This window comes from Miniopterus natalensis, chromosome 22 (assembly GCF_054644295.1).
Source record: "Miniopterus natalensis isolate mMinNat1 chromosome 22, mMinNat1.hap1, whole genome shotgun sequence".
In the NCBI taxonomy this organism is placed as follows: Eukaryota; Metazoa; Chordata; class Mammalia; order Chiroptera; family Miniopteridae; genus Miniopterus; species Miniopterus natalensis.
The window spans coordinates 1,644,799-1,665,643 of record NC_142102.1 but is presented as its reverse complement, the minus strand read 5'-3'; the positions used below and the strand labels follow the sequence as shown (position 1 = coordinate 1,665,643).

The 20,845-nt window shown below is 46.6% G+C and overlaps 1 protein-coding gene across 1 annotated transcript in view; it reads left to right on the top strand.

Moving 5' to 3' along the window:
- The window catches only part of LOC107527910 (neuronal acetylcholine receptor subunit alpha-7), a 48,549-nt gene that overhangs the window by 11,821 nt on the left and 15,883 nt on the right, over positions 1 to 20,845 (top strand). The window contains exons 3-4 of the mRNA XM_087829238.1: positions 16,066 to 16,110; positions 20,338 to 20,447. Of these exons, the coding sequence (XP_087685364.1) occupies positions 16,066 to 16,110; positions 20,338 to 20,447 (155 nt within the window). The remainder of the gene's footprint in view (positions 1 to 16,065; positions 16,111 to 20,337; positions 20,448 to 20,845) is intronic.

Here is a 20,845-nt window from a genome sequence, read left to right as displayed (position 1 = left end):
CCCCTTCCTTCCTCTCTCTCTCTCTCAAATCAGTAAATTAAAAAAGAGTTTTAATTGTCGACATGACACACAGCATTTACAGAGCCGACAGGAGGGCAGGGTCTGAGACGCCCGGCCCCTGGCCGTATGGTCCCCATTGCTATCGATTCCCCAAAGACCCGCAGCCCCCCCTACTGCTGGATATCACCCTGACAGCTATGTGTATGTTAAGGGAAGCCTCACCTCTGCATACATTTTACTTGGAGATGTCAGGCAATTCTTAGTAACGCAGGCTGGATCCGGAGAAGGTGGCAGAGAGCGGCTCAGTACTGAAACAATCAATCCGATCATATTTACCACTACACAGGGGTTGAGAAATACGAGGCCCACAGAGTGGAATGTAAGCAACCATTTAAACAACTGGGTTTTGCTACAAGTACAACTTAATGGGATGGTTTTCTTCTATTTCGTACGTTAATGTTTTCACACGATTACATTCTTTTGATGATATTTTTAAAATTATGTAATATTGCCTTTTGTGGCTATGCCACAGTCTGTTGTTGAGCAGTTAGGTTGTTTATATGCAGTATTGTTGACACTATAAATAACAACATAATCAACATCTTTGGACTTCCGTGTTTATTCTGATATCTGACTGGTTATTATTATTATTTTAATTCTCACTTGAGGATATGTTTTTACTGATTTTAGAGAGAATGGAAGGGGGAGAGAGAGAGGAAAAAAAAAACCCCACACCATTGATGTGAGAGAGAAACATCGATCCCGCATGTGCCCAGGCTGGGGATCTAACCTGAAACCTGGGTATGTGCCCTGAGCACGAATCGAGCCCACAGCCTTGGTGTACAGGACAATGCTCCAACCAGCTGAGCCACCAGCCGTGGATGATGCCTGACTCTTTATGATCGTTTCTTAGATAAGGAATTAGCCCCAAAAGTTAATAATGTTTTAAAGTCTCAACTTAAAAGTAATTTAAAGGTTCCTTAGAAGAAAATCTGTACAGTTTCTGCCTTAATTCACACTGACTCACATTGATGGAAACTGCCACTTTCACTGTCCCCTCGCCCGCTCTGAGCCTCATGGTTTAAAATACTTCATAGGCAGTGTGGTTTATTATTACATTTATTTTACACTCCCCATCGTATTAGTGCAGATGTAAGAAAATGGTCCACAGTGATGGAGGCCAACCATTCTTTCGTTTCCCTGTGATCATTTCCTGTCTGTGGTGCAAAACCCACCCAGAGGAAGAAAATTCCAGAATGTAGCAGTATTTGGCCTCTGTGCCCATTATTTATAAATCTGGTGTTAAAAATAACCCAGTGAAGAGAGAAGGCAAACATATTGAAGGGCAGTCTGTCACTGTCACTTTTTTCTCACGTATGTGTTCTGGGAAGCCTCATTTTACCCCTCCCACCAAAGCAGCAAGATATATTCATAATTTTTATAGTATTTTTCTTTCCACCTCATGCGTGAGTTTATTGGGCAAGATTTTCATTCTTAATTGTGTTGTGCTCAGTTTGCAAGAGCCAGGAGAGAGAGTGTGCTCTCCAGTGTCTTAGTGCCCTTCCCCTGAGCCTTTCTGGTAGAGCTGGCCACTGTCAGAGCTCTTAGAGCACCCAAGAGCACAGGGGTGACTTTGGACTCTGGGTAGAACAGCGTAGGTAGCACTGGGGGTGGGGGCAGAGGAAGTGAGTGCTGTGGTGCCTGGTTGGACAGGGGAGAAGATAGGAAGTGTCATTGTTGGGTAAGAAGAAGGTAGAGAGCAGCTCATTCTTACAGTTTGCAAAGTTTTAAAGTAGATTATAAAATGCCAGGGCCACTTCCTTCCCTGGGAATCTTTCATTATTTCAATATTTAATCCTCTGTAACAAATTTATTTTGGTCTACAGGCTGAGGGCTGATCATAGGTAGCATGGGGTGAGGAGGTGACAAGTTGTGGGATAGGAATTCAGCTACCACTGCTGTGTAGGTTTTAACTCAAGCATTCCCTACACTGAGCTCTTTCTTCCTAGCCAGGCCAGGGTTGATGATGAAAAAAATTTCCCTGCCGTATTGACTGGCTCACACTTAACAAAAGAAAATTTATGAGGGAAGAATGCCTTTGGAACTTAATGCAAACTACTAAATCACCTGAATTACCAAAAAATTTCCAAGTAATTTTGTTCCTGATTTCTGATAGGAACATTTTTCTTGGTAGTGTGACATGTCCGGAGTTACTTCACTGTACTTTTCAGAAGAAGAAAAGAGGCCCATGAATAGTCTCAATTTTATTTATTTAGCTCCTCACTGCTCTGTGTAAAATAGGACATCAGAATAATGCTCTGAATTAGATGAAAAATGGACTTCTGGCTTGGGGACGGCGAAGTGTAGAATTTTCCTCTGTGAGTGTTCGAGTTCTGCTGTGATTAGTTAGAATAAATTGCCAAATTATTTCTGGCCCCAGTAATTTATTAGCTTTCTGCCAGCCCATAAGAGAAAAATTAGAGCCTAAAGATCCATAAGGGGGCTTATTGTGTATAGATTTCACAGAGAAAAAAAAAAGGATGAGCTAATTCCACCTGGGGACCACTAGCTTCATCAGTTTCTCGAGGATCTCTTAGGATTCTTTTTTTAAAGAGAGAAAAGGGGGGGGGGGCATTGATGTGAGATAGAAACATCAATCCGTTGCCTCCTGTGTGTGCCCCAATCCAGGATTTAACTTGCAACCTAGATATGTTCCCTGATCAGAACTGAACCGCAGCCGTTTGGTGCGCGGGACGGTGCTGCAAGCCCAGCTGGCCAGGCTGTCCTAGAATTCTCGTGATGCCCATGTGAGCCAGGAATCCGAGAGACTCGGGCATCCCAGTGCCTTGTCTTCACGGGTGTACATCTTTGTGCTCTTAGCCCCCAGGTTTCCAAAGTGACCCCAGCCTGGTTTCACGAGGGGAGGACTTTGAAGCAGACTCCTCTGCCCCACTGGGTCCCTAGGCGTGGAGGCAGCGCTGGGTTCCTCCTGGGTACCAACATGCATGAGGACATAAAACACTCAGGACAGCTGTTTTGGGACATGGACAGAGCCCTTGTAGGTCCGGGTTGGGCCTCTGGAGCCTCCATAGAGGATGAGTGTTGGCACGTCACCCACAGACCTTCTGTCTCTCCCTCAGGCATCTGTGTGGCAAAGAGGAGGTCCTTTGTAAAGGTGAATCACTGGGCTGGGTGCTGGGTCCCAGAATTAGCGTGGAGAGGAAGCTGCTGTGGGCAACCCCATAGGCTCCTTGAATTCAGCACTGCTGACTTTTCATGCACGTGGGTCAGGTGGGGACTCCCGGCCGTCACCTGACCTCTGACTCCTCTGAAGGGTCCCGGGGATGTTGACCTGTTTTCCTCCGGGAGCCCCCACCCTCCGGCCTCTCTTTTAGCAGATCGTTGATTGCTTTCAGTGCTCATCGTTTCCTCTGCTGTGTTGTTGCAATATTTGGAAGAGGAGGACATTCCCATTTCGCTCCTCATGCCCTTCCTTAAGGTGAAGCCAGGACACCTGGAAAGGGGCGATAATGACCTGCAGCTTCCCTTCCTGAGCCCCAGCTGGTAGCACTGCCACCGCCACGCGACATCACCTCTTTCTAAGTCTTGTAGTCTTGCAGCGCGTTTCCGTAGGTTACCCTCATCAGCCTTCTCCATTGACGTGAGTGTAGGAGTGTCTGCAAACTTTGGCACTTCTCTGCCTTTCAGATAATTTATAAAAATCTCAGTGTTGATTCTGGAAGACACTCCCCTAAATGGGGACATTTAGGCCCTTTATCCTGCATATTTTTCAAACATTAGAGTGAATGACATTTGATAGATAAAAATAAATTTTATACCAATTTCCATCGATTCTAAGATGTGCATTTTTTCCACATTTTAATTTTTTTGAAAACAGATGTGCCTTGCACTCGAATGGCATCTTACAGTTGGTGAAACATGAAACCGTAGAATAAATATTTAGTTGAAGGATAAACAGTGGAACTGGATTTATCCATAAACTCAGATGTCAAAAATAACCTGAAAAAATTTGTGTTTATCTTTCCAAGTATTTTCAGTGTTTTGAACACACTGAATTCGTTTTTCGTGTCCCTTTTCTTCTGAATTCAGTGTATTCTTTCATCGATAGTAAATGCTCCAGTGAGGTGGTATGAGTGATCAGCAATTTGTTTACCCGGAAAAAAATCTCTTTATTGGAACCTACTCTTGGGTTACAGTTTAGCTGGGCATGGAATCCAAAGTTGAATCCCAGGATTGCTTTTCATAATTTGAAAATGCCACTTTCTGGGTTTCTGGCTGGTATTGCTGTGTCTCGCCATCTGCTGTCAGCCCAGCTGCGTTCCCTTGTAGATAAGCTGCCTTAGACTCTGGATGCTTTTATGATTTTCTTTTTCATAGTCTGCAGTTTCATGGCAATGAGATAGTTTTTAAATAAACATTTTATTTTAGAACAGGTCTAAATGTAAAGAAAACTTGTGAGGATACTATCGAGTCCCCATGTACCTGATTCCCAGTTTCCTCTGTTATCATCATTGGTCATTTGTATGGTACATTTTATTACAATCAATGAACCAATGTTGATAGATTATTGCTGCCTAAGGCCATTGTTTATTTCAGTTTTAGTTTTTTACCTAATGTCCTTTGCTTTTGCATTAATCGTCTTCAGCTTCTCTTGACCGTGAGCTACTCAGACTTTCCCTGTTCTTGATGATCTTGACAGTGTTGGAGAGTACTGGTATTGTGTTAAATGTCCCTGCAGGGGATCCGTTGGATGTTTTCTCATGATTAGACTAGGATGATGTACTTCAGGGAGGAAGACCAGAGAGATGAAACACCTTCTCATCAGTCCCACATCAGGAGTTCACACCTCACACCATCAGCATGACATGACCATTGATACCGACCTTGATCATTTGGCGGAAGGTTATGTTTGCCAGGTCTCCCCACTGGACAGTTTCTCTTTTCCATATTTTCAGTGTAGACTCTTTAGAAACTAAGTCACTATGCACAGCCCACATTTAAGGAGCAGGGGGCTAAGCTCTGCATCCTTAGGAGGTGAAGTATCTACATAAGTTATTTGGAATTCCTCTGCACGAGAGATGTCTTTCCTCTCCCGTTTATTCATTCAATCAGTCATTTTAGGTATGCCAGTGCAGGCTCATGGATATTCATGTTATACTCTGCATATAATCAACCCAACACTATTAAGACTCCCTGGGCTTGCCTGTCTTTCCAGATGTCAGTGCGGTGCTCACCCTGCAATGCTGGCCTCTCATGAGTCCAGCAAAGGCATTGACTTTTCAGTGTGTTCAGGTTTTTTTTTGTTTCTTGCTGTGTGGATGGGATTAATTCTAAGCTCTTTGCATGTACAGTCTGAGGAAGGGTTGAGCTTCGATTAGTTTCTGAATCATACTTATCTTTGGAGGACCTGTACTTCCTTTATCTGAGGATTAGCCAGTTCTAGAAATTTCTAATCCATTGCTTCTTTAAATTTTATGAAACCTTCTTAGATGCATATTTGTATCTCTTAGTTGTATCTCTCATGTCTTTTAAGCAGCATATTTTTTCATCTATCGTTCTTTACCATTTGGTCGGGTCTGTCTTCGCCTTACTAATTATTACCTTAGGTCTTTCTAGCCTGATATATAACCCACTCATTGAGTTTTTATTTCAATTACTACCTTTTTTACTTTGAGAAACTTTTACTTTTGTTTTGTCTTGTTTTCTTTGATGGTATCTTATTTTTTTATTAGGCTTTTGATATTTTATTGTGTTTAATCATTTAAAATGTGTTTATTGTTAACCGTCTGATAATTTCTCTTGTCTGAATTTTGGGGGGCGAGGTATTTCTGCTGATTTAGTTTTCTGCCACTGGCTAATGGAAGATTTTTTCACTTATATATTTATATTTTGTATCAGAAGGCTGTAATCATGGTTGTATTTTCTAAGCAAGGGTGCTTTTTGGGGTTTTTTGTGTGTTTTTTTGGAGGGGAGTGCTTATCTGTTCACTCTCTTTGCATCTGGTGCCTCAAATTTCACTGGCCTGAAACAGCTTTTTTTTTCTTTTCTTTTTTTAAATTTTTCAATTACAGTTGACATTCAGTATTATATTCATTTCAGGTATACAGCATAGTGATTAGAAATTTATATAACTGACAAAGTGATTCTCCCTGATAAGTCTAGTACCCACCTGGCACCATGCATAGTTATTACATATTACAGACTATATCCCCTGTGCTGTACTTACGTCTTGTGACTGTTCCATAACTACCAGTCCCTTCACCTTTTCCCTCATCCTTCACCTTTTCCCCCAAACCCCCTCTGTCCTGGCAACCATCAGTCTGTTCTCTGTATCTATGAGTCTGTTTCTGTTTTGTTTTTTGTTTATTTTGTTCTTTAGATTCCACATATAAGTGAGATCATATGGTATTTGTCTTTCTCTGTCTGACTTATTTCACTTAGCACAATACCCTCTAGGTCCGTCCATGCTTTCACAAATGGTCAGATTTCACTCTTTTTTATGGGTGACTCTTAGCTGGAGCAGGTTTTCGGCTATGTTCCTGGCTTGCAGATTTCCAGACATTGTGGCTTCTTCACATGTTAATTCTCCATCATAAGGAAAACCCATACTTTTTAGGAATTATCCATCCACCCCTTTGCTCCCACGCCATCCCCGACTGAGACAGACTTTGTTTCCTTCTGGTGGTGGCTCTTCAAGATCCCTGTGACAAGGATGGATGTGTAGCGTGGGGGCTTGTTCAGCTTCCCTCCACCTGTGGGGTTAAAGCCTTGTCTTCAGTCCCACGGAGACACCGTCCAAGCTCTTGTGAACATAACTGGCCACTGATCTCCCACCCCCATGGCTCTGCCAGTGACCACTCACAGTATTTTTTTAGTTTCCTTTGTGGGTTTTGTTGTTGTTGTTTTGGGGGATTTCGCATACTTTCTTGAGGGATTAGGTTTGCATTTAAAAAGACATTTGTTTCTTTTTTACAGCTGAGTAATATTCCACTGTGAAAATGTACCACAGCTTTTTTATCCGCTCATCTACTGATGGGCACACTTGAGTTGCTTCCAGATCTTTGCTATTGTAAATAGTGCTGCTATCAACATAGGGGTGCATACATTCTTTTGAATTAATGTTTCAGGTTTCTTCAGATATACTCTCAGATTTTCTAACCAGTTTGCTCTACATCTGAAACAAATACAGATTAATATTGCATGTAAACTGTAATTGAAAAATTATAAAAAGGCATTTGTTTGGTTTCCTCCATCAAGTCCACATATTTTGTGGCAGGATAGTGCTCAGATCGTGGAGTCTGCTTTTTCTGGAAGCAGAAGTAGGTCTTCTGTTTATGATCCTGGAACACTTCTTATTTCCCGTACATTCTCTGTTTCAGGCCTGGCTGTGTCTTGTTTCACCGCGGTCTCCACCCTTTTCCCTAATTGACTTAATCTCTCTGTGGTTTTCTTCTGCACAAACTCTGATTAGCTCATGCCAGTGACTCGATTTTCAGCTGGGTCTGTTTTGTTCCTCTCTGTGTGCAATTGATTGGCCATGGAATAGTGCTGTTTTGATTAAGTTTACTTGTTTAGCTCTGCAGTCTCCCTTTCATTTTATTTGATTATTTTATAGTCTTGCCTTTGAAATCATGCTTAATTTGATCCAAGACTTTATAAAGCTATAGAATATAAAGAGCTCATGGGAGGCATCCCAACTTGTGTGGGCCTTCTTCCAGACTCTACTTTGTATTTTAGTTGTGCCTGCCTGCCTGCCTTCATTTCTTCCTTTCTACCTTGCATTGGCTATTTTTAAAACATTCATTCATTCATTCATTCATTCATAGCCATATGATGTTCATGTAGCAGTCATTTCCAATTTTTTTCATCTTGCCCAAGCCTTGTGAGGCTTTGTCTATGCATAATTTTTAATTTCCTCCGCTCTAATGGTGATAAATTATTTTTCATTATTCTTTCCTTAGATGTGGTCCTAATTTATTTTTTCTTGCTATATTAAGCAAAGTAATCTCCAGGACTTGTAGGAAGTTTAGAAGCTTCAAATAACAGCAACAACCATGTGCTGCTCTTGTCCTCCATTCACATATCTCCTCCCCTTCCCCTCCCTTTGGCCTTTGAACCCACCTGGACCCATATGTAGTCATCACAATATTATGGACTGCATCCCCTGTGCTGTACTTAACATCCCTGTGACTGTTCTGTAACTACTGATTAGTACTTCCGTTTTTTAAAAAATATGTTTTTATTGATTTCAGAGAGAGGAAGGAAGAGAGAGATAGAAACATCAATGATGAGAGAGAAACATCTATTGATTGCCTCCTGCACGCCCCTGCTGGGGATTGAGCCCGCAACCTGGGCATGTGCCCTGACCAGGAATTGAACCGTGACCGCCTGGTCCAGGGGTTGACACTCAACCACTGAGCCACACTGGCTGGGCCAATTAATGTTCCTTAATCCCTTCACCCTTTTCACCTAGTCACCTAACCCCCCTTCCCTCTGGCAACCCTCAGTCTGTTCTCAGTATCTATGAGTCTGTTTCTGTTTTGTTGGTTCATTTATATAGTGGCCTCTCTGCATGGAGGGCTCTTTTGGGACCCCTGATCTCTGGGTCATGTCTTTAGGGGACCTCAGTTTTGCTGGGACATCGCACAGCCAGTTTCCTGACAGAGTTATTGGAAAAGCCTGGGGCTGGAGCTCCGCACGCTCCATAACTCAGGCATTTGGAGGTGGCCAGCTGTGCGTATGGTGCTGCTCTGGGCCTGGACAGATATAACTTACATGCTGTGTGTGTTATAAACCGTGAAGGAAATGCTTGGACACAGATTCACTGAGGATGATGGCTAAGCATAAAGAGAATGTATTGCCCCTCTAGGGAGCGTGTGGGTAAACCTTGACTCGGTGCACGCAGTGACTGGGCCTCTCCCCACCCCACCGGGCTCCACAGTCTCCTCGCCTGCCTTGCACCATGCCCAGCTCTGCTAACTCAAGGTGGCTTCTCCTCTCTGTCAGGTCTACACTCATGACCCACTTGTCAGTGTGTGTTCTTCCAAATTTGTCATTCAGGGGGAGAGAGGGAGGTCTTTTCTCTTAACAGAAATGGAAAGAAAACCTTTCAGTCCCAGTTAAAAGTGTATCCTGAACCCCCTTCCCCTCCCTGGGGAGATCAGGGCAGTGCTGGAGATGGGGTCCACCCAAATGGCCACAAGGTCAAGGTCAGGCAGGGGAGTCACTTCCTTGGGGGATCCTCTGGTACCGTCACATACTAGAGCAGCTGGAGCAACTTGGCCATGGGCCTTGTTCCCCCCAGTATGGCCTTGGGTGGTGGGTTTTATAAGGGACACACCTGCCCCTGTTCACCTGGCAAGCAAACTTCCCAAAGGAGCCAACCTGGTTGGCCAGTTTCCTACCATGTGTCACGACGTGTCTTATGGGGCATTATATCAAAAGGGAATTACAGCCCTGTCCGGTGTGGCTCAGTGGTTAGAGCTTCACACACACACACACACACACACACACACACACACACACACAGAGACACACACACACACACGGTGTGGCTCAGTGATTAGAGCTTCTCTCACACACACACGGTGTGGCTCAGTGGTTAGAGCTTCACACACACGGTGTGGCTCAGTGGTTAGAGCTTCACACACACACACACACACGGTGTGGCTCAGTAGTTAGAGCTTCACACACACACGCGCGTGCACGCGTGCGAAGGGTCTCCGGTTCGATTCCTGGTCAAGGGCATGTACCTGGGTTGCAGGTTCAATCCCCAGCCCCTGTCGGGGTGCATGCAGAAGGCAACTAGTCGACATCTCTCTCACATCGATGCTTCTCTCTCTCTCTTTCTCCCCCCCTCCCTTCCACAATCTCGAAAATCAATGGAAAAAATATCCTCGGGTGAGCATTAACAAAAAACACACAAAAAACAGGAATTACATAGTGACCCATGGGGAGGAAATAAAAGTGTGTTATACTCTGGCCTAAGTTGTTAAAAGTCCTCAAATATTCTAGAGATGTGGAGGGTTAGCTTTGGTAGTTAAAAGAGGAAAGGGGCCCCGATCTCTTTGGACAGATATAGAGGCAGAGGCCTTTAGGGCTGTAGTCTCTGCCTCCGCAGCTTCTTTAGAGCAGCATCTATGGGTAGCACCAGGCTCTTCCGGGTGCTGGGTTTTAAAGGGCCAAAGAAAAACACGTTTCCTTTTTTGTTAGTACTGTTAGAAACACACATATAGGGTGTCCCAAAAAATGTATACGCACTTTAACCATTGATAGCTCAATTGCTGTTTCTTTCTTTACGGATTTAACCTGTTGGAATTAATAATGGGTTAAAAGTGTGTATACATTTTTGGGGGCCGCCCTGTATGTCTTTAAACAGTTCGGCTGTGCTTGAGAAGTTCCAGACCTCTGCAGGGAAAGAGCAGAATTCCTCGGCGAAGCCCTCTGCAAGGCAGGGCTGCTGGCGGAGGCCGGCTCTCAAAGCGCCAAGGAGCTCGGGGGCCACACAGGCTTTAGGGAAAGATCCACATTTGCACATCAGACATCACAGAAGAGCTGCAAACGCTCTGAGAAAGTTAAATGTGGCCGTCTAGACGGTCACCTTCGAAGCCTGGATCTCAGTGAGAATGAAACTAGCGTCATCGAGGACGAGCTCTGAAAGCAGAGTATCAAGGCAGAGAGAAGTCGCCAGTTTGGACCAACTCTCCAAGAGCTTTGTATTTTTTTGCACAAAATACAGGAACTTGTTTCTGATCGTTTGAAGGTGGAGGGTTTGACTTTAGGCACTTTTCATTGTGTTTCCTATGTCAGCCTCGTACAGCACTGGGGAGATGGTGAGCCCTCTCTTTATTTTTTTAACCCTCACCTGAGGATATTTTTTCCATTACTTTTCAGAGAGAATGGAAGGAGAGAGAGAGATGTGAGAAACACATCGATTGGTTGCCCCTCACATGCGCCTCAACCGGGGCCGGGGATCGAGCCTGCCACCAAGGTGTGTGCCCTTGGCCAGAATCGTACCTGGGACCTTTCAGTCTGTGGGCTGACGCTCTAACTACTGAGCAAAACCAGCCAGGGTGGCAAGCCCTCTTTTTATATGTACAGGTGTCAGAAAAGCCCAATGACCCCAAGTCCACAGCTGCTGCGTAGCAGAGCCTAGGGCTGCCTGTGATGTCCAGACTTTTCACACTGTACCCCCAAGACACAGACCCTGAGCAGCCCCCAAATAGCAAGGCGCTGTACCCCAAGAGGGCCAGACTCTACACCAGTGGCTCCCAAACTTTTAAATTTCAGGACCCTGTTACTCTCATAAAATCATTGAGATTTACTGTGTTTGAAATAAAAACCAAGAACACATGCTGAAGTCCATTAATTCATTTACAATGATAATAAACCCATGTTATGTTAACATAAATATTTTATAGGGAAAAACTCGTATTTTACCAAGCAAAACACGTTTAGTGAGAAGGGTGGCGTTGTTTTATACTTTTGCCAATCTCAGTGGCCAGTGTAATAGGAGTTGGCTAGCTTCTCTTATCTGCTGCTACATTCAGTCTGCTCCTGGTATCACATGTCCTGTGGCCTCGGCAGAGCTCTCCTGAATGCCCACAGGGAAGCTCGTGAAACAGCTTATGACTTCTAACAATTACAAAAAATGTTCGAACTTCACTGATCTCCTGAAAGTAGCTTAGAAACTCTGGGGTTCCCAGGCTGTCTTTTGAGAACTTCTGTGCTATACAGATACCAAAGGGAACCATTTTCTGCTCTCATCACCCAGGTGGCCCCTGTTACGACACTGGGGGGGCAGAGTTGTCTGAGGCTCAAACCCAGGTGTTGCGCTGTTCAGATGAGGGGTTGGATCTCGGCCCTCGCCCTGAGCCGTGTAACCCGGGGCCAGGAGCGTGGCTTGTTCCCCAGCTGTGTTTAAGCAGCGCCCTTCCCTCTTGGTTATGAAGGTGCTATATGCTCCCTGCTAAACCCCCAAACAGAACAGACACAGAGAGTTAAGTGCGGGAGGAAGCTCCCTCCCAGCCCCTGTTGCTAGATGAGAGCAGTGGCTGTACTGACTGTTCGGTGTGTGCACATTGCGTGTGTGTGTGTGCGCGTGTGCACGTGCATGTATGACAGTTAGAAAAATGCACTCTATTTAAGTTCAGCCCTGTTATTTTCAGGTATCATTTATTGACATCCTTGGGAGTGAGGAGGACGTGCTTGTTCATCTTTTGCCCATTTTTCTACCAGATCGCCTGCCTTTGCCTTATCGATCTGTAGGAGTTTGTTTCTTACCCTGGATATGAGTTCTCCGTCAGCTCTAATATCTCGCTGACTCAGGGAAAATCACACCCTCAACTTATTCTTTAAAACCGGGACAAAAATACGTTTGGTGGAAAAACTAAATGAGATAGACAAGGAATTCTTGTTATAAACTACAGAGTGCTACGCAAATAGGAATTTATATTACCCAGCAGTTTTCTGTGCAAACAAGAATGTAGACATAGTTAGATCTATGGTTATCTGTTCCTTCTTAATAGCTTCACAAAAGCAAAGAGAAAGTGTTGGGAGCTCTGCAGAATACTGTGGAGTAATGGCTGTGGAAATGTGAGATAGCACATTACACATTACCAAAGGAGTTGTACTCGAAGGCCAATGCACAGCTATTCTGGGAGATTGATCTTTAAAAGCATAGGTACTTAAAGTGTACTTTAAAAAAATATTTTTATTGATTTTTAGAGAGAGTGGAAGGGAGGGGGGGTAGACAGAGAGAGAGAAACATCAATCTGCTGCCTCCTGCACGCCTCCTACTGGGGATGGAGCTCACAACCCAGGCCCTGACCAGGAATTGAACCTGCAACCTGAGCTGCTGGCTCCCAGTCGGAGACCCTGGTGAGTCAGGAGGCAGCCCCAGCCCAGTGCTGCCGGCTTGGCCCTGGCTTTGAGCAGAAGGGAGGAGGGTGTGAGGCAGGGAAGGCTGGGGAGGGGAGGAGCATTGAGGCCTTTAAGGGCACATGGTATACATGGTGGGTGTGGGGATTCTAGCCTTTTGGTTTTTTAGGATCATAGTTGTGTACAGGGAAGGCTTATCCATAGGACTCTGCCCCTGTCCCTCTGGGTAAAGCCTGTCTCCTTGTCATCTGCAGCAGTGCCATGTTCCTGTCCTCTATGATCCTGTCACTGTTTGTGATTATAGTGTATCACTGTTGAACTGTGTGATCCCCCCACCCTGTGAGCTCAGGAACAATGTCTGTTCAGATCCCCCTGTACCTGTCATGCTGACATACTGCCTCAAACAGGAAGTATTCCATCACCATTTGCTGAATAAGTGAATGAATGAATGAATGAATGAAAGAGTGAATGAATGAGTGAGTGAATGAGTGAGTGAGTGAATGAACTATAGCTTGTGGAAAGAGCACGTGTGTGCACTGAGGCCCGTGGACTTGAGTCCTTGCATTGTGCAGCTGGCAGACAGAGAGCCCCATCAGACTGTGTTGGGGGTGGGTGTGCATCAGCTCGGGCTCCTATAACACCACCACCACCACAGACAGAGCAGCCAAAACAACACACATTTATCTCTCACCTTCTGGAGACTGGAGTCCAAGGTCAGGGGGCTGGCAGGTGTGGTGTCTGGCAAGGACCTGCCTCCTGGTTCATAGACAGCTGACTTCTCACTGGCGCTTCACATCACAGAAGGGGTTAGGGAGCTCTCTGGGTCCCTTTCATAAGGGCACTAATCCCAGTCATGAGGGCTGCACCCTCCTGACCTAATCACCCAGCAAAGGTCCCACCTCTGGATACCATCACAGTGGGAGTTAAGTTTCGACACTGCACACTGGGGTGGGAAGGAGGTGAGACACCTTGTCATGGAGAGACTGAGAGCTGAGAGACTGAGCCAGCAAGTGGGTGTCCCTGGGTTGGGAGGGGAGGAAGGGGGCCTGCTCTGGGAATGCAGACAGCAGCCTGGCTGCTGGTTCTGTGGGCGCGCCCTCCCGCACCCCCACCTGGCATCGGCGCTCTCAGATGGTGACTGCCGGCTGCGCTGTGTTGATTACAGTTTGAAATGCCGTACTCGGTCCCACGCTGCTGTGCTCCACAGAAATCCCGTTTCGCTCTAATGAGGTTTCAGTCAGAATGCTGGAAAGAAGAAAGCCTTTTAATTAGATCGGTGGTAATCAAACTCCCAAACCACAGAAGCCTTTCTCTGAGAAGATGAAGACACCGATGCAATTAAAAGGAAGAGAGCCACCTCCGTGGAACACTGGCTAATTTTAAATCCTTTAAAAATAACAAATCCTTAAAAAAATCAAGGCAACGGATATATGTCCTGAAAGAGATTCTCGGGGCTTTCAAGTAATATTGGAGATGGAACTGGTTGGTTCTGGAGGACTCTGCAGGGCAGTTTGCTCAATAGAGTATGGAGAAAGGTTAGCTCTACAGCTTTTTCCATCAAAAACCTTGGCATGGTTTAATTTGCAAAATGGAATGGTTTGTGTGTTTTACTGTAATCAAATTGGCAGCTTCTTCTAGGCAGTCCCCAGCCTGGGACCCTCAGGGGTTTATCCATTGTCCGTCTCCAGGCAACCTATTCTCTCTGCAGAATTCATAACCCCCTGAACCCCTACCTTACCTCTCAAATGTGCCCAGGGTGTAAGTGCCTGGGGCAGGGACACTCATGCCTCGGCCTCTGCAAATCCCTTACACATCCAACCCATTTTTATTTTTTTAAAAGATTTTTAAATTGATTTTGAGGGAGAGAGGAAGAGAGAGAGGGAGAGAGAGAGAAACATCGATGTGAGAGGGACACATTGACCAGTTGCCTCCTTCACAGCCCCTACTGGGGAGGGAGCCTGAAACCTGGGCATGTACCCTGACCGGGAATTCAATTGGCAGCTTTTTGGTGCATGGGAAGATGCCCAACCAACTGAGCCACACTGGCCAGGGCTAATACAGTTTTATTTTAATGAGAAGCTGCATCTATTTCTCATTTGTATCCATGTCCTCTGACCACGCCCCAGGAGATGCCCTGTTCTCTCTGCCATGGCTCTGTGTCCTCAAATGCCATCAGTGACCCAGGCCAGACAATTCCTGGGCCTGTCTGCGTGGGATGATTAATAAGTGCTTTCTCCTGGAGAGGGTGGAGAGTGCTAATCTGCAGAGTCCTCTGGGTAGGAACTGAGCACTAAATACTGCTGAACAGTCTGGCCAATGTGGCTCAGTGGTTGAGTGTGACCCATGCACCAGGAGGTCACCAGTTTGATTCCCAGTCAGGGCACATGCCCAGGTTGTGGGGTCCATCCCCAGTTGGGGTGAGTGCCAGAGGCAACTGATCGATGTTTCTCTCTCATATTGATGTTTCTCTCTCTCTCTCTCTCTCTCTCTCTCTCTCTCTCCTTCACCATCTCTCTGAAATCAATAAACATACCCTTGGGTGAGGATTTTTTAAAAAATTAAACTGTGTACTCAATTTAATTTTTTAAGTATGTAAATTATTTTTATTTTATTTTTTAAAAATATATCTTTATGGATTTCAGAGAGAGAGGAAGAGAGAGAGAGAGAGAGAGAGAGAGATAAACATCAATGATGAGAGTCATTGATCAGCTGCCCCCTGCATACCCCTGACTGGGGATCGAGCCTGCAACCCGGGCATGTGCCCTGACCGGGATCAAACCGCGATCTCCTGGATCCTAGGGTTGATGCTCAATTGCTGAGCCATGCCAGCCGGGCTGTAAATTATTTTTAAAACAGAAAAATAAACCAAACCATTAGCAGGAGTCACCTCTAGGTGGTGGAGTTGTAGGGTTTTAATTTTCTCTCTTATCCTTGTCAGTCTTTTGCAAGTGCTCTGTAATAAATGTGTATTACCTCAGAATGAAGAGAAAAGCTTGCCTCTGGGAAAACTTAATGCTGCTCAAGTATGCCTGGAAGTGCTTGGTGCCTTCTGATCCCGACACGTTCCCGCAGCCCTGGTGGTCAGACTCCTCTGTGACAGTGTCATTCCCTCTGCTGGAGACCAGATAAGCCATAGTTACAGGTTTTTTATCTTTTCCTTTACAGGACGAGAAGAACCAAGTTCTAACCACCAACATCTGGCTGCAGATGGTAAGTGGAGGCAATGGATGTCCCCACTGTGGCCGAAAAGGGCGCTAATCCCCTTCTCGGGACTCCACCCTCATGACCTAATCACTCCTGAAGGCCCCGCCTCCAGTAACCTTACATTGGGGTTAGAGTTCCAGCATCGGGACTTCAGGGGCAGACAGACGTGCTGTCCACAGCACCGGCTTCATTGTGCTCCCAAAGCACTGGTCACCAGGCACATCCTTTTTACTGTTCATTTGTCAGTGGCTCCGAGTCTCCCGCCACCCTCTAGAATGTGCCCCAGGAGGGCAGGGCTCTCTTTGGATTTGTTTACTACTCTTCCGAGCTCCTAGCCCGCTGCAGACCCTGAGTGCCTCTGTGCAGTGAATGAATGAAACAGAGTGCTCCAGGTAAACCTGGGAGGGGCTAAGATATGGTGAGACAAAGTCAAGCCACCTCCCAAATCACATTTGAGCGCTGTGGTGTGAGATAAAGCTCTAGGAATTCTGGGGGGTGATGTAAATGCTCCCTTGTCTACGTAAAACAGGACATTTCCTGTTCCCTCTAAAATAGAGAGCTGGTGTTGATGTTGTTATAGAGAGAGACACCTAATATGCTCATGGCCATAGGCAGGTCCATCCCCCTGGTGCCTATATTTCTTACCCCTCAATAAGCGATTGATCTTCAGCAACATATAAAATTTGGTGCCCTGGTCAGTGTGGCTCAGTTGGTTGGAGCCTTGTTCTGTACATCAAAAGGTTGCAGGTTCAGTTCCAGGTCAGGACACATACTTAGGTTGTGGGTTTGATCCCCAGTCAGGGCGTGTAGGGGAGGCAAGAAATGGATGTTTCTCTTTCACATCGATGTTTTTCTCTCTCCCCCTCTCCCTTCCTCTCTCTGTAAAAACCAATGAAAACATACCCTCAGGTGAGGATTTTAAAAAAAAGATTGAGCACTTTTTTGGGAAGGATGCTGGTTTCCGGGAGAAGTTTGTAACCAGACTGTCAGTTGCTCCATAAATAAGCAGTCCTGTTTGGGAGGGATCACCAGAGGCCTCTAAATCTCCACGCGCAGCACAGTTCCAATTAAGACTTGTGACTCCTTAAAATGCAGCAGTGTCCTCCGCTTCATTTGCTTTAAAACTCACCTCTTTGGTCGCATTTCCTCACGCAGCTCGTCTTTCCGAGCACATGCGAGGGGGGCACTGATGTAGACCGTATGAGGGGGGGCCCTGGAATGGGTGAGATGCAGTTTCTGCATCTAGGCCACTTCAGTCAGGCTGTGTAACTGAGAGCCTAAAAAAGGTTAAACTGTCCAGACCAAGTGACTCCCTGGAGGTGTCATGGAGGCAGGCTTGTGTGTGAACAGCCCAGAGCATCAGTGTTTCCAGATGTGGCATCACTAATACCTGCTCACAGGGGCCCACCATGTGGAACCCCTGCCAGGTGCCCCCTGTAGCTATATGGCAGCTGTGACACTGACTCCCGACTGGATTTTAAGGAGTCACAAGTACCTTGGGATTAGGATGGACCTTAGTAGCCATCTAATCAAAACCTCTGCTGCCCCCCCCCCCCCCCCCCCCCCGCTACTGTTTCCATCTGGAAGGCCGCACCATTTCTACTGCATCCACAGCCTGGACACGGGGACCCTGAAGTCACCTCCACAGGCCGTGGGAGCTGCCCCTGAGCCATTTATAGGACAACTGCCACCTTGGTTCCTGCTCTTTGTGCTCTCCCACTGGGACCAGCCACCTGAGCCAGCTTGGCTAACAGCAGATACAAGAGCAGCTCCATACTGAAGACTAACGGGCCGGGGGCCGGAGGGAGGGTGGGTACGTGGACAGGTCGGGGATGCAGAGCCCAGGGAATTGGGCTCCTGGAGTTCCCTATCGTCAAATTCCTGTTCTGAGCATCTGAATGCAGCCAGTGTGCTCCCGGGCATCTCAGGTCAGTGCTCTGCCAGTGCTAGGTGTTTCTATACGTCCCAAATAGAAGAGGCAGGAAGATGAAAAACTAGAATGCAATGAATTCTTTCTGACCAGCAGCGTATTGATTTTGTTTCCCATCTGCTCACTTGCCCTTGATTCTCTCCGACTCTCCAGTTGCTTAGCCCAGAGGAGGAGAGAGCAGCCGATCTCGCCATTTACCTCTTTTTAGTTCCAGGAGGAAGCAGTTGGCCAGCTTTCTCTGTGGATTCGTTTTATTGTTTCAGAAGGCCTGTCAGACATAATCTGATTTAATCCCTGAGAAGAAACAGCCGAAGCCATTTCCGTGTCTGCAGGGACGTTTGAGCCACCCGGAGGCTCCCATGTGCTCTCTCACAGTGGGGGACGTCCGTAATAGTGTCAGTAATAAACAGCCTGTCCCCTCTAAACTTGGCATTCTGCTCATTCTTGTGGCTCTAGGTTTCCAGTGCTTCCTGCATGATGATTCTCTATTTTTTTACCTCCCAGTTCTGGTTATGGACCTAGCAGCATGTCCGTTGCAGATAGTAGACTGCGTTTCTTTCTAACTCCCTTACGTTTTTCATTCCTGAGCTCTCTGGTACTTCACGCATTGTGCTCGTAGAAGTTCAGCCCAGTGCTTGCTTGGGGCCATGCCAGCCACCTGTAGTTAAGGGTGGCGTTTCAATCACGTCACACTGAAAGAAAACGAAGTTTGGGGGCCAGGGAGAAGCAGGGGGCCCACTTTCTTTCTCTGATCTCCAAATAGTTCACTGGAAGACTTTTCCAAACATAGGTATGTATGGAGTTTTTTGTTTGTTTGTTCGTTTTTGGTTAATCCTTTATCTGAGGATACATTTTCCGTTACCTTCTAGAGAGAGTGGAAGAGAGGGAGGGAGGGAGCGAGACAGAAACATCCATGTGTGAGAGAGAAACACTGATGTGAGAGGGAGACATCAATTGGTTGCCTCCCCCACACACCCTGACCAGGGCTGGGGATCGAACCTGCAACCCTTCCATGCAAGGGCCGATGCTCTAACCACTGAAGCACACTGGCCAGGGCTGTATAGAGTTTTTTGACAGCAAATACGCAGTGTCTTCCACACCAACAACTAATTATCTCGTATTCTGGACACCAACTGGGTGCCCATCCATTCAATTTCACTCTGACACTACCTCCTGGAAAGCATCAGACCCCACCAGCTAAGGGATCTGCCCTCCACTTCAGATGCCACCTGCAAACAGGGGTGCCCGGCTACCCCCGCTCCCATCCAGCTGAGTTCAGATTCGGTTCCCTGCTGCCCCTCTCAGGGTTTCTGTGCCCCAACCCCCTCTTGTAAACAGGAATAGTAATTGGATGACACCCTGGATCATGGTGACCAAGGCCCACGCACAACACTGAGGAAGCAGATGGCCAGGATTCAGGCCCACAGGCAGGTGCCGCTCAGCTAGCGTATGAGGCAGCAGATGGGAGATGGGAAAGTGCTGGGAGGCATCCTGAAGCTTAGACGGGCTGAGTTTGACCAGTTGCTCTCACTTCCCCGCCTCCACAGGCTTCCAGAGACAGGGGAGATGGCTGTGCCCACCACTCCCACCTTCCAGGGCAGCTCTGGGAGCCCTAGGGCCCCCATCAGCATGGTGGTGACAGTGACGGGCTCGGTGATAATCAGTTCCCAACAGAGACAGTCACTCCAGGGTGAGATCTGAGATGGTGGAAAGGGAGGCACAGATGTTGGGTATGGAGGGGCTTATGCCAAGAACAAGGGAGAGAAAAGAAGGGAGGGCTGGAGAAACAGTGCAGAGACAGAGCATACTCGGGAGCACCAGTCCTGCTGAAAGTAAGACTCCAAGCCCCAAACAAGCCCTTAGAAAGTCCTAAGAAGTCCCCCCGCACGAAGTTGTTTCATGGAAATAAATAATCTACGTTTTTCCAGCCTGGTTCTTATTCCAGTGGAAATATTTTTGCAGAGCATCCTTATGGGAAACTTTGAAACCAAAACACATTTGGCTAGAAAACACCCACCTGTCAGGGAGGGGAGGGCTGGGGTATGCAGTGGATGGGATTTCAATGCTTCCGTTGGAATGTGGTGATGTTGACAGCAGGGTCTTAAATGCAATTTTTATGCTATTCATGGTCATTTTTGAAGGGATTATTTCATTCCCAGTTTCTTTATATTTTATAGACAGCAACTCAGTCATGTAAATAACTATCTGGGACTCTTTCTGGCTTTGAGCTTACCTGACAATCTCGTAGATCAGCATGAGTAGGCAAGGACACCAAGCTCTCCTGACGTTGTTGTCTGTGTCAGTCCTGGACAGATCACTACCTGCAGTGGAACACATCGGAGTACCCGGGCGTGAAGACTGTGCGCTTCCCGGACGGGCAGATCTGGAAGCCAGACATTCTTCTGTACAACAGGTGAGCCCCTCGGAAGGAAGGAGAAGGGATTGCCTCCTCGCGTATGCTTAACAAGTGAGCCTGAGCATCTCGTGGATGTGCCTCATGCCTTATTTATAATTTGGACCATTGCTCCCCCAGGCTTTGTAAGTGGCATTTGAGAAGCGGCACTGTCCCCTCCCCAGTGACCTCTGCATTGGCCTGCAGCTCACGTCACCCAGCATGCTGCCTGGGATGGCCATGGCCATGGGCTGTGCATTACAGATGCGGAGATATTTTTGTGCATATTGGCACTGAGGCATTTTTCTCATGGGGTGTTATTTTGTCCCTGAGTGACAGCAGCTCGGCCACGGCAAGAGAAGTTTCTGGCCCACAGGAGATAGGACTGGAGTCCGCTGTTTGTGCATTTGGAGAGTTGT